The sequence below is a fragment of the Cervus elaphus genome, chromosome 31, assembly GCF_910594005.1.
Source record: "Cervus elaphus chromosome 31, mCerEla1.1, whole genome shotgun sequence".
Lineage (NCBI taxonomy): Eukaryota > Metazoa > Chordata > Mammalia > Artiodactyla > Cervidae > Cervus > Cervus elaphus.
In genome coordinates this window covers 51,699,371-51,713,889 of record NC_057845.1, presented here as the reverse complement: position 1 = coordinate 51,713,889, position 14,519 = coordinate 51,699,371, and the positions used below count along the sequence as shown (strand labels likewise).

At 38.3% G+C, this 14,519-nt stretch overlaps 1 protein-coding gene and 1 long non-coding RNA gene across 3 annotated transcripts in view; one reads left to right on the top strand and one right to left on the bottom strand.

The window, feature by feature from the left end:
* The window catches only part of LOC122687514 (T-cell receptor-associated transmembrane adapter 1), a 41,067-nt gene extending 39,916 nt beyond the window's left edge, over positions 1 to 1,151 (bottom strand). The window contains exon 1 of one of the 2 annotated variants that reach the window (XM_043893043.1): positions 938 to 1,151. In XM_043893043.1, coding sequence (XP_043748978.1) covers positions 938 to 944 — 7 coding nt within the window. In that variant the 5' untranslated portion in view covers positions 945 to 1,151. The remainder of the gene's footprint in view (positions 1 to 937) is intronic. The other variant, XM_043893045.1, reaches the window with a different exon arrangement.
* Positions 1,152 to 1,274: 123 nt separating this feature from the next.
* Positions 1,275 to 13,807, top strand: LOC122687528. The gene is made up of 3 exons (XR_006339164.1): positions 1,275 to 1,545; positions 11,984 to 12,105; positions 12,893 to 13,807. It is a non-coding gene; the product is annotated as an uncharacterized LOC122687528 (long non-coding RNA).
* Positions 13,808 to 14,519: the final 712 nt, after the last annotated feature.

Here is a 14,519-nt window from a genome sequence, read left to right as displayed (position 1 = left end):
ATTTTCACTGGCCTTTGCAAATTGTCATCTCTCTGAAAGTTGATGTTTCAATTGATTTCTGGGAAGACAATATAATGCCTAAAGTGTAAGGAATTAGAATGTTGTTACTTCTAACCTGCTTTATTTTTTAACTTTATTTTATGTTGCAGTATAGTTGATTAACAATGTTATTAATAATTTCAGGTGTCCAACAAGGTGATTCAGGTATATGTATGCATGTCTCTGTTCATTTTCAAATTCCTTCCTTGATTAGGCTGTTATATAATACTGAGCAGAGTCCCCTGTGCTATACAGTGGGTCCTTGTTGGTTATTCATTTTAAATATAGCAGTGCATAAATGTCAATCCCAGGATGCTTTTCTTGCTTTATAGTTAAACTGTAAAAAGGAATATGCAAGGTCAAGGAAAGATCCTCTAAAAAGAACAAGTACTTTGAATGGGATGAGTATCAAGGAACAGGGGCTTCCCCAGTGGCTCAGCAATAAAGAATCTGCCCTCAATGCAGGAGACCAGGTTCTATCCCCGAGTCAGGAAGATCTCCTGGAGAAGGGAATGGCTACCCACTCTTGCCTGGAGTATTCTTGCCTGGAGAATCCCACAGACAAAGGAGTCTGGCGGGCTACAGTCTGTAGGATCACAAAGAGTCGGACACGACTGATGCAACTTAGCATACATCAAGGAACACATACCAATAGCTACAATTAGCTTTATATTATAAAATACGGTCCAAATTTTTAAGACAAAGTAGGCAATTTATGTTCATTGATATACTTCAAATACATTCTAATTATTATAAAGTTCATCTCACACTTTTAAAATAATTGTGTAAACTTAGTTACTTTCCAAACCTTTATTAAGTATCTTTTTGCTAGAGGCTTAGACATTATTATGTAAATTCTTAGGCACATGAATTGAGCAAAATTTAAAATGCCACTTACCTGCCATGCTTTTTTTCTTTGAGAAATCCTTATGTAGCCATAGGCAAATGTATGAATTAAAAATACTCCCGCAAGCTTTTTTTTCTAAGTAATGTTGCTCTGTTAAGTGAGAAGTGTCAGTAAACTTTATCTGTACCTCCGTTTTTTCTCTCTTCTTAAAATCTTCTGCGTGTACTTTGTTCAGTTACAAACAGGAAATGTGGTGATGGAGGCTTCTAGAGTTTTGATCTGAAACCAGCAGGCTGTTAAATTTTTTGTGAAACGTGAGAAGTAAATCCCACAAGCCTCTGTACCCTGGTATTTGAACTTTTATTAATACCTAACTAACGTTAAAACAAATAATAAAATCAACGTGTAAATTAGACTAGGCAGAATGAGATGGTTGGATGGCATCACTGACTCAACGGACGTGAGTTTGAGCAAACTCCAAGAGATAGTGAAGGACAGGGAAGCCTGGCGTGCTGCCGTCTGTGGGGTCGCAGAGTCGGATACAACTTAGCGACTGAACAACAGCAAGGATTTCCCATCTCCTAGGAGAAAATCTAGGGATCTCCTCCCAAGTGAGGTCATGTGAAGACAAAATAAAATACACTAACTGAGGAGGAACGGTAAGAAGCCCCCAGGCATGCTCAGCTGTTGATTGTTATATCTGAGGGGTGTCAGAGGAAAGAAAATTAACACTCTTGGAACACTTACTGATCAGGTACCTTCTGTACCTAACCCCACTGGGAGATTGGGTGCCTGCCTTCTTTCCTGCCAACCTTGCCCCTGCAACGTGAGTCTGTCTGTCCAATCTAGGGCCACGTGGTGACAAGCTCCAGCTCTCTCCCATCCTGGAGTCTCAGCATCAGAAGTCCTTAAATGTCAGTGTGCATAAGTATGTTATGTAGCGTTAGTTTAACATGCATATTCCTTAGCCCTGCTGAATCAGAATATTTGGAGTGCAAATCTGCATTTTCACAATTACCCTTGCTTATTTTAATGTAAGTGTTCTGGATAATTCTCTGAGAAATCCATATATATGTATATATATATGGTTGTGTGTGTGTCAATAATAGCATTTTATTTCTAATGTTAGATAAAAAATTATCTTGGTCATATCTATGTATACAGTTTATAAGTATTTCTGTGTATATATACCTGCTGCATATTTGCTTATGTGCTTATGCATATTTGCTTATGTGCTTTGCCACTTTTCTTTAATTATAAAGGAATGAATCCAGTTTATTACAAAAAGAGATGTTCTTAAAGCTTTAAGAACTCAAACTTAATGTAAAATTAAAAATGAGACTTTTGATGCACAAACTCAGAGTGAAGATATTAGGTGGCTTGCTTTAGCTTCTCTAAGATTCCCGAGGGCAGGGAGAGCACTGATCTTATCTGTCCTTAACACTCCAGCGTCTAGAATAATGACTAGCACGTTGTAGTCTCAATAAATATTCTCACAATGGTTGAATAAATAAGAGAATGTTAGTTTTCTGCTTTCTCCCTGCTCTATCACAGAAAAGAACTTCCCAGTAAATAAAAATACAGTGCTTCTCTATTCCTTGGACAGCATTAATTAAGTACTAACAAATTTTTCTACCTTGATCACTTTCCTCCAAAACACTGAATTGGCCAAAAAGTTCTTGTGAATCTTTGAATCAGAATCGATAAAACTGAAAGAAGTCATGGGGAATCCCTAGCTTAATCTTCTAAAAAATTTTTCAAAATACATTTCATAGAATACATTTTGCTCTAGGTTTTCAAGAAATCCTTGGAAAAAATAGTCCTTTAACAAATATATTTGGAAAAATTGTATATTTTCACCTCTATGGATGCATATCAGTATTTTAAAGTCTTAGGCATAATCCTACAAAAGAGGAAACCTGAAAAACATTTTTAGCAGAGCTTTCTCTAAACTTCTTTGTCCAGAGGACGTTTTGTTCAGCTGCCATCCGTTAGTCGGGCGGCAGATTGTACGAAATGGGCCTGGATGCCCACAGACAAAGATCTCAAGGAAACAGACGTCTCAGGCACATGTAGGGACAAAAGGACAACAAAAATCAGAAGGACCCATCCAAGATTAGATAGAACAGGAATGGAGACTGAAGAGCTGACTCCCAGATTTCCAGAGAGGTTTGGACACCGGCAACATCAGTTCAAGAGGAGAAGGCCGGCTCAGGTGGCCATGAGCGGTTACCCTTTGGTCTTAAAACAGGATGATTGGAAAGAAGGGTAGAAGCCCCAGGTTCAGAAAGGAACTGTATAGATTCCCCAGGCAGGACCTTAGCTTGGGGGCAGGGTATTGATAGCTTCCCATTTATACCAACTGGGGCCTGCAGAGGACAGGGGAGAAAGGGTTTCAAGACTGGACACTGAGGTATGCGCACCCCCTTGTTAGAACAGGAACTGTGCTGAGGATGGGAGCGAAGGTGAGAAGGTGCCGTCATCCTGGCTGATCCATAAAGCACAACTCTAGAAACGAGAAGGGGCGTTCAGCAATTGGCTTTGGATGCAGAGAAAGTCAGACTCAGCGATAACGACTCAGGTCAAAATGTAGGAATTCCGTGGTGTAGCTCAAGAGGTGTAACTCTCAGGACAGACCACCAGGGGAGGGGCCGGACACCTGTGGGACAGCGCCTGAAGATGGCTGAGGCTCGCCTGTCTCAAGTTTGCAGCCTCACAAAACCACGAGTCAGCAAAGATCTAGAAAGACAAGGGCAGAGGAGACAGGCAGGGACTGAGCCAGGGTTTACCCCCCACTCTGGGTCAATAAGGCAGCCTGTGGTACCTGCAGAGTGATTGCCTACTGGCTTAAAAGAGTTAACGTACATGATTGTACATAATCTGCATGACTGGCATTTCCAAAATCGTCAAGCTTTGGCTGATAAATCCGAGCCACTTCACAATTTCTAATTATTGTAATGTTCCTGAAAAATAACCTGCATTATAATGTTTCCCCGAGTCATAGACTTACATACTCAGGAGATAGAACAAGATTGTCCAAGGTCATACGGAAAGTCCGTGTCTGTGCATTAGCTAGCTCCACAGATGTTTGAAATCTGCTAGGGAAAAATGATAGCTTTTCATCAAATATAGATGGCTGAGCACATGAAGACATTATCAGAATATAGACACCTACAGATATGCTTGTTATGAAATATATTAGTGCATTCAGAGATTTGAATCATGCCTTCATGAGTCATGTTCAAATAATAAATAAACATGAGGCTTCTGTACGGCTGTTTAATGAGAAGGGTGATCAAAATGAAGTACAGAATATAGCTAGACAAAGGAGAAATGTCCTGACTAGATTGAAGCAGTTAGATATGTTGCAGAAAATTTAGGGGAAAGGTATGGTTTTGATGGGCACCTGTCAAGAAGTAAGGACTTTAAGGCCAACAAAATTGAGGTTTTGTTGCCAAAAGAAACTAAAAAACTTGTCAAAATGGCAAGAGATTCCATACTCAGAAAAAGGGGTCATGGAGTCTAAAAAGAGACCCAGTTTCCAGTGTATATTCTATGCTTATCAGTTTTTTAATTACTTCCTATCACTGTAGTGTGTTCATTTGTATCTGTATATATGCATGCGTATATTATACACACACATATTTAAGGTGTTACAAAATGTTTTGTTTTTCTCAAGGAGTTCCAAAATGTTAAGAGTAGCTGTTAGCAGGGGATTATCAGGGACTTTGACTTTACATTTTACATAATGATCTATTGTTTAAAATTATTTACAATAACTTGTACTACTTTTATAGTTGGAATGAAAAATGCTTCCTTATTTTAAAGGCTCATTGAAATACTTTGTTTTATAGAATTAGAATTTCTCTCTCTGTGATTTTTTCCCCTTATTCTGGAAAATCATTCTTTAGTAAGACTGAAGCTAGTACAAAGTAAGCAAACAATTTTATGAAAAACAAAATGGAAAGGGCCCCCGTGCTTCCAATTATGCTGTTTTAAAATATGAAATTATTTAGAATTAATTAGAAATTAATTAGAATGTTACAATTGCATCTGATTAAACCGTACTGATGATTCATATTTTCATCAAGTTTATACTATAAGATCCTCCAGAAAACATAATTACTCAGATGGAAAGAAATAAAAGTTAAAAGCAATAGAATGCTGCATAGATTTGGCCTAAGATTCTCAGATCTTTTTATTACACTTATAATAGCCTTGTAGAACCAAAAATCAAACACTGGAAAATCAAACACTGAAATAAAAGTAGATAACAAAAATTCAGAAATGAAAGAAATTTTCATTTTCCTACATGTAAAAGGCGTAAGCACCCATATTTTCTGGAAGAAAACAATTCGCCCCATTGCACAAATTTCTATGTGATGTCCTTTAACAAAGTTAAAGCATTCTGAGAAATGTTCTTATTTGAAACACAACTGGCTCAAACAAAGCAAACCAGTTTATCATAAAACTTCTCATAATTTTAGTGAGCTAATATGCAATTTCACTTCTCAGGAGGATATATTATGCAGCGTTTCCAAAACTTATCATATAAGAGAAGTATTCCCCCCTTTTTTTTTTATACATTTTGCAGAACTACTGTCTGAGGTATGTATTTTAGCAACTTTTTCTTCCTGTTGAACTGGGTCTCACTTTCTGCCCTCGTTCCACATTTGGGGCCTGATTTACTTGAGGAGTACTATGGAGAGTATCAATTTTACCATCTTTATAGAAATTTCCATCTTGAGATGTTTTGCATGAGATTATAAAAGAATAGGCCCTTAAAATTCAAATGTCCCTGGACAGGTAGCAAACTTAGAATCCTCAGTATAGCTTGCACAGTGAGACAAGTTCTAGTGGATCTTCCTTCAAGTGAGACATACATTACATTAAATTTTTATCAAAATAAGATTTAGGGCTCAGACCATTCTAAGGGAAGGTAAGCTCTAGTTGGAGGACCCTAGGGAGTAGGAACATAGAGTAGAAACAGGAAAACAAGTGATGGGCAGTCAGAGTCCTGGCTGAAAACACATGCACCTTCGAAAGGAGGAGCTGAATGAACGACTTTAATGAAGTGACTATTGACAGAGGGGCAGTCAGGGCGAATGGAAAGAACAGGACAGGGTGAAGCCCTTGCCAGGTAACAACAGAGGGGGTCCATGACAACTCCTAGGCTTCAGGGTGTTAGAGGAGTGTCAGTTACTGGAACCAAGTGAGATGTATAGCTGCAAGAAAGGGCTGCCAGGCAGGGACTATGGCTTTGTTAACGCACCCCAATGCCCACCCCCACCAAGAAAAACAACAGTGTCAGTTATGGCCAGGCACAGGGAAATCTGTGGGAAAACATCCCCATTTTGTTCTCTGCCCTCCAATCTCAGTCTCCCACCCAATTTCCTCATTTAAACACAGTCAACCCAGGGAAGGCAACCTGAAGAAACAGTCTATAGAGGTCAGCCTCATACGGTCTGAGAAATGTGAAGAACAGAGAATAAGTCTGGAGAGAAAATGTGTGAGTAAGTGGCTGGGAATGAATTTAATTTTAATAGGTACTATCTCTCCTGATAGCGCTTCCCTAGTGTCACAGACAGTAAAGAATTAGCCTGCACTGCAGGAGACTTGAGTTCAGTCTCTGGGTCAGGAAGATCCCCTGGAGAATGGAATGGTTCTCCACTCCAGTATTCTTGCCTGGAGAATCCTATGGGCAGAGGACCCTAGTGGGCTACAGTCCATGGGTAGCCAAGAGTCAGATACAACTGAGCAATTAAGTACACACAAATATCTCTCTTGACACACATAGACTTTACAATTTTTTAAGTAGACTTATTCTCCAGAGCACAGAAGACTAAATAAGAGCAATCAATTTTGAAATTTTTAACTAGATTCATCAAGGCAGTTTTATTGACCTTATAATAAGAACCTGAGTGAGTGAGTGATAGTTGCTCATTCGTGTCTGACTCTCCTCATCCATGGAATTCTCTAGACAAGAATATTGGAGTGGGTTGCCATTTCCTTTTCCAAATAATAACCTGAGATTCCTAAAAAATAGGTTGGTTCTGTCCCAAGGAAACAAAACTAAGGACAAAATTTATCCCAAGATGGTACCAAAATGATGGAAGGGAGTACATAGTAAAGGAAACTATATGTGAAAATTTTCCAGGGTTTAAGAAAAATAAAAAATTTTTAAGTCTAAAGATTCGAAGGTAGTGGGAGGGGAGAGAGATGGTAAAACCAATGTGGCAAATGGTTAACACTTGAGGAATTTAAATGAAAAGTATATGAGAATACTTTGTATTATTCTTGTAGTTGTTTTGTAAAGTCTGAAATCATGTCAAGTGTAAAAGTTAATAAATACATGTAAATTACTTAGAAGAGCATATGGTACATATGAAACAGTAAGCATGGATGTTGATGATGTCAGTATTAACCTGACAGCAAAATCAGATAAAGACACTAAAAGAAAAGAAAATGACAGAAAAGTTATTCCTCATAAACATACATAGGAAAATTCCTAAAACTTTAGCAAAACTAAGCCAGCATTATATTAAAAGGATAATATATCGTGACTAAGTGGGATTTATTCCAGCAACAAAAGATGGTTTAACCTTAGAAAATCAATGTAAATCATCAGGTTAACAACTAAAAAACTCAAAAAACAAAACAACCATGCGATCATTCAACAGAGGCAGAAAGACTACATGAAAAAAATCTCAACTTGCTTTCCTGACTTAAAAAATAAAACTCTCAGGAAAATAGGAATAGAAGGGAGCTTCCTTAACAGAATTAAGATACTTAAAAAAACAGCCTATAACTTATATCATCCTTAAACATTAAGTAGGGGCTTCCCTGTTTCCTCAGACAGTAAAGAATTTGCCTGCAACATGGGAGACCTGGGTTCATTCCCTGGACTGGGAAGATACCCTGGAGAAGGGAATGGCTACCAATTCCAGATTTCTTGCCTGAAGAATTCCATGGACAAAGGAGCCAGTGGGATACAGTCCATGGGATCACAGAGAGTTGGATACAACTGAGCAACTAACATTTAATCATTTAGGAGGTCATCCTTGTAAGTTGCTGAATGTTTTCCCTCTAATATGGACATAAGGCAAGGATATATACTCCTACCACTTTAATACAACATTGTACTAGAGGTTCTAGTCCAAGCAATAAGCAAAATAAATGCATCTGGATTGGAAAGCAAGAAGTAAAGAAAGAGGTCTCACCATTGACACGATTTTAGGAAAATTACAAAAACAGTCTGCTACAATTAATTAGAAAGTGCAGCATGGTTTAATAATATAAAATTAATATATAAAATTTTATATTTGTAACAAAAATCAGAAATTAAAATAGGAACAGAAATGAGATTAGTATGTTTGGGGGCTAGAAGTTGAAAGAGGGATTGACTGCAAAAGGACAAAAGGGAACTCTTTGGGGAAAATTTAAAGAGGTTTATTTTGACTCATGAGAGTACATCCTGATGTATGCAGAGTACATCATGAGAAACGCTGGGCTGGATGAAGCACAAGCTGGAATCAAGATTGCCAGGAAAATATCAATAACCTCAGATATGCAGATGACACCACCCTTATGGCAGAAAGCAAAGAAGAACTAAAGAGCCTCTTGATGAAAGTGAAAGAGGAGAGTGAGAAAGTTGACTTAAAGCTACACATTCAGAAAACTACTATCATGGCATCTGGTCCCATCACTTCATGGCAAATAGATGGGGAAACAGTGGAAACAGTGACAGACTTTATCTGGGGGGGGGCTCCAAAATCACTGCAGATAGTGACTGCAGCCATGAAATTAAAAGATGCTTGCTCCTTGGAAGGAAAGTTATGACCAACCTAGACAGCATATTAAAAAGCAGAGACATTACTTTGCCAACAAAGGTCCATCTAGTCAAGGCTATGGTTTTTCCATTAGTCATGTATGGGTGTGAGAGTTGGACTGTAAAGAAAGCTGAGCGCCGAAGAATTGATGCTTTTGAACTGCGGTGTTGGAGAAGACTCTTGAGAGCCCCTTGGACTGCAAGGAGATCCAACCAGTCCATCCTAAAGGAAATCAGTCCTGAATATTCATTGGAGTGACTGATGTTGAAGCTGAAACTCCAATACTTTGGCCTCCCGATGCAAAGAACTGACTCATTTGAAAAGACCCTGATGCTGGGGAAGATTGAAGGCAGGAGTAGAAGGGGATGACAGAGGATGAGATGGTTGGATGGCATCACCGACTCAATGGACATGAGTTTGAGTAAACTCCGAGAGTTGGTGATGAACAGGAAGGCCAGGAGTGCTACAGTCCATGGGGTTGCAAAGAGTCAGACACAACTGAGCGACTGAACTGAACTGATTTTGGCTCTATGTAAAATTAAACTTTGATAAAGCTAACTTCAAAAATTTGGAGGCAGCAAAGAAAAGAATCTATGAGTCCATGTTGATAAGTAAAATAAATAAATAAATGTTGAATAAGCAGTAAGGGGAGTTTGTTTCTTAAAATAGAATGGAAGGAATAATGATGGTAGAACATCCAACATTTTGAAACTATGAACTTAGTAACTGATTCAGAGAAAATGGTCAATATGTCCTAAACTAGTAAGTAAATGACCAAATTTTAAGAAATTACAAACTTTGACAAAAGTTCTACAAGTTACTCACTAATTTAAAAGGAAAAATATTAATTTATTGATAGAGAAACCTAGCAGATACAATCTTAAGTAAGTATTAAAGTTAATGTTGTCAATAATGAAACAAACTAAAGTCATGTATCTACTGATAATGTTACACCAAGGTAGACTTGAGAACTGACTGCAACTTTGAAGCTGTTCTTCACACACATAACCTCAATTGGCAACATCTGGGCAAGTCTTGGAGAATCAAGGTGTCTGCTCAAATCATTGACTGACCACTAAATTATGTAGACAGAGCAGCCCCAAAAAAGAAACATGAAAAGAAAATGACCAGATACATTCAGTTTAAGAAGATAGTCTGTGGTTTAAGTCCAGGCAGATTACCAAAACAAACAACAGAAACCCACAATACAATGAACCTTAGAAAAATAGAATATACAGCGGCTACAATCTTATCTAAAATTCACAGTTATCTGCCCTATCACCATCACACCACATCAGTCTCAAAATTCACACAATCATGACAAGACATGTTAAGAAACAGAAGAGTGTGACCCATATTCAGCGGGTGGGGGAGGGGGATGCAGTCAATAGAAATTGACTCTTGAGAACCCAGATGACATAACCAATTGGAAAGTCTAGATTTGAAAAGTACAATAACTGAAATAAAAAATTCACTAGGTAGACAACAGCAGATTTGAAATAGCAAAAGTAAAAGATTTTTTAAAAAGGAATAGTCTCAAAGATTTGTAGAACAATTTCAAGAATGTATGTATCGGGAGTCATAAAAGGAGGAGTGATAGGGAGACAAGACATTATATCAAAAATATAATGGCTATACACGTCCCATTTTAATGAAAAACATTTCCAGACCCAACGAACACTAAGAAGCTCAATGAACACAGGCAGATATACAAATAAAACACAACTGGACACATCATATTCAGATTCCTAAAATCAAAAAAAAAAAAAGTCTTGAATGCAGCAAGAGAAAAGCGACTCATATAAAAAGGGACTACAGTATGATTGATGCTTAACTTCTCATAAGAAACAATAGAGGCCATAAGAAAGAACGGACATACTCAATGTGCTGAAAGAGAAAAAAACAGGCCGCCAAGTAGCCTAGTAAAATTCGTCTTAAAGCAAAATATATGTCTAGATTTTAAAAAATTAATAGTATTTATTGCTAGGAGACCTGAAAACACAAGGGAAGTTCTTTAGGTTGAAGGAAACGACCCCAGACAGTAATTCAGATCCACAGGAAAAAAATGGACGGTCACAAGAAATATGTAAGGAAATAAAAACTATATGCACGTATGTATCATGCTTTCCTTCCTTAACTTCTTTACAGTTAGAAGATTGGTTAAAATCTTAATTCTAGCACAGTATTAGATTTACAATACATATATGAAGGTTTTATATATATACGTCAACAAAAAAATAAGGAGAAATGACATAGACATTTACTAGCATGCTACATTTTAATTATGTCAGTGCTAACTTTAAGTGAATTGTGAAAGTTAAAAATGAATATTTTGATCCCTAGGGCAGCTAACCACAACACAAAATTCTCAAAGAATACAGTGAAAATAACGAACAGAGGAGTTTAAATGGTATCAAAAAAGTTTTTGCTTAACATAAAAGAATTTTGCTTAACAGAAATTGAGCAATAGAAGAACAAAAAGAAGTGAGATATTAAGAAAACAAATAGCAAAAAGGCAGATATAAATCCAACTATATCAATACTTACATTAGATATGAATTAGATGAACCCTCCACTCCAAATTTAACACTTAGATGAAATGGATAAATTCCTAGAAAGTCACAAAGTACTAAAAACTGACTTGAGAACTAATAGAAAATCTGGATATACATATGCAAAATAATTAAATAGCAATTAAAAATGAGGGAAAAGGGGGAATGCAGGGAAGGTGTTTATGAAGCTCTGTATTAGTCGAATCTTTTATAATAAGAACAGAGTTCTGAATTATCTATGAGATAATAGAAACATCAGTTGCCTCCAGTTGTAGTTATTTAGAGTTCAACTTAACAGTTAAACTCACAGGACACATCAGACTTCACCCAGCACCAGGGGCTGTTTAGTCTTAAGAAAACAAACAGGAAATAACCCAGCATATACAACGAAGCTGCGGTCCCGGGCCTCCCAGCCCTAGCTCGCGATGTGCCAGCCATGCTGCTTACAGGGCACACGTGGTCACAGAAACGAAGCTGAGGATACAGAGCCCCGACAGCTCAGGGACTCTGCAGCTCTGGGGGCCTCTAAGCCTTTAGCCCGCGTCTCTCTGGCCTCATGTGTGTGCCATTAGCCCCACCTCTCTGCAGCTTCACCTCAGATACCAGTTATTCAGCACTCATTCTCAGTGATGAGGTACAGCTTGGTCCTCTAGTCCTTGCCCGGATCCTCTTTAAGCATAGAATTGCTCAAGTCCTGTTTCTAAAAATTCTTTCAGGTAAGGAAGGAAGACTGAATGTGGATGAAATCTTCAATCATAAGACTGAACAAAAGTCAAAGAAACAGCTGTTAGCTCCTTTTAAAAGGTCTGGACAGATATCACTCAAAAATTAATAACAGGTATGTGTTATTATTACAAGCATTTTTTTCTTACTGAAATTTTCACCTCTTTTGTAATTTTACAACAAGCACTAATTAATTCAGAAAGATGAAGCTATTTTCCAAAAAAAATTTATAAGGAATATGTATACTTATGGCTGACGCATGCTGATGTATGGCAGAAAGCAACATAAAATTGTAAAGCAATTAGCCTTCAATTAAAAATAAATTTTAAAACATTTATAAGCAATCAAGGGTTTGCTCAGTTGAGGAAAGGAATAGTTGGTACAGATGGCAAATACTCTCACACTTGCCAATGTTGGAGTAACAATGAATGTCAGTGCTGTGTGGCATCCTTAAAAATTACATTTTATGCAAAACAGAAAAAGAGACACAGAAATACAGAACAGACTTTTGAACTCTGTGGGAGAAGGTGAGGGTGGGATGTTTCAAAAGAACAGCATGTATACTATCTATGGTGAAACAGATCACCAGCCCAGGTGGGATGCATGAGACAAGTGCTCGGGCCTGGTGCACTGGGAAGACCCAGAGGAATCGGGTGGAGAGGGAGGTGGGAGGGGGGATCGGGATGGGGAATAAGTGTAAATCTATGGCTGATTCATATCAATGTATGACAAAACCCACTGAAATGTTGTGAAGTAATTAGCCTCCAACTAATAAAAAAATTAAAAAAAAAAATTACATTTTAATTTTAACTAATTTTTTAAAAAAAATTCAAGCTTCCAAACAAACTTTAAAACTGGAGAAAGGAACCTATTTTGAGTATATCTAATTTCTATTTTTGTAGCAGGTTGGGTTCTCAGGAAGGTGGCTCTGAGACAGACAGGTTTGCCAGGAGTGCACTGGGGATCAGGTGAACCTGGAGAAGATAAGAGAGGAAAGCAGGACAAAGGAAAAGGTCAAGGGGCGATACCGTCTCGAGCTTCGGGATCCCCAGCTCTGAAGACAGGATGACCGTTCAGAGCTGCCCTGAGAATGGAGAGGGATGGAGGGGCAGGCGAAGGGAAAGAGGAGGCGGAGGGCCCTGACAAGCCTGTGTTGCTGAAGATGGCCTTGAAGCGGTACATCCTTGGTAAGGTCACTCTTGACGTGAAGAGATACCTGAAGGGAGCTGAGAGCTGGAGGCCTGTTTTCCTTCCAGCAAACCTCCCAGAAGCTGGGTAATCAGTCCTTAATTCCTGAACGGGAGTCTGGGCAGGGCTTTATAATGTTCACCACGATTAGAAAATGACCAGTGAGTTAAGCTGAGTGTGTCTGGGAACACAGTCCGTGCGGCAGACACTATTAGTTGGCCGGTCAAGATCCAGCTTCTCCTTTTGAAGCAGGATGTCCTTAAGTCAGGTGACATAAGAGTGGTGTCTAAACCAATTACGAGAACTCTGTTCTCTGCTTCCCGGAGCCTCCCCCGACCCTCCCAGCCTCTGCTCGGTTACCTGTGGTCAGGGACCCTGATGGTGATAAGATGACGAGACTCGGGGAAATGTCCACAATAGGAATTTTGAAAAATATTTTGTTTTCTTTGTTAAAAAGGAACAGACGAAGCTGGCATCCTCCTAACCTCTTCCTAATCCCTTCTTCCTTCTCTTGTACCCAGCTGTGGTGCTTACAGCTGCAGGAGTTATTTTGCAACTGAGGGGAAAAGAAAGGTCAAGAGAATTTTTGAGTTTGTTCTGACATTCATGAGCCACTCAATAAAGCCACAAACCCATCTCTTGGTTTCTTGCTCTTTGAAGAAAATAACCCCTAATTACTTCAGTAGCTAAAATTGGATATTTTGCCACTGAACAGCAAAGCATAACCCAAACCGACCCAAGTTATATGCTCGGATGATGGCTCTTGAAAATACATCATTGATATACATGTGTGCACGTTTATCAAATTATATGTTTTCAATAAGTTGGAAAACACCAAATACTGTATCACCCTCTGAGACTTCACACTGCATATTAGCATGAATGATATTAATTATTTGCATTAAATATTCTGCCAGGGATAAACCTACTTCAACAAAGTTTATGCTACTTAAACATATTTGACCAAAAGGTACCTTTTGAAACTTCACCTGCTACTATGGAATGGATTGGGAAACATTATTTAGGATGGGTTCTGATCCATCATGATCTATTAACGTGCTCCCTATTTCTAGGATTATTTTCTGCAGTAGCATGCCTTGGAACATCCAGTCGAAGTTGAATTAATCAAAAACAGTAGAATGTGGTCATATTTTTTCTTATGCTTATGACTAGACCACTCAAGTAAGCAAACTGGCTCAGAAAAATCCATATGCTGAACTGCGTTTTAGGATGTGGTCAAAGCCCCAAAGATAAACATGTGTAGCAGCGCATTTGCAGGTTACAACTGACTTGCAAACTTTGTTTGCTGGTCACAATCAGCATCCTGTGTCTCTCTACCAG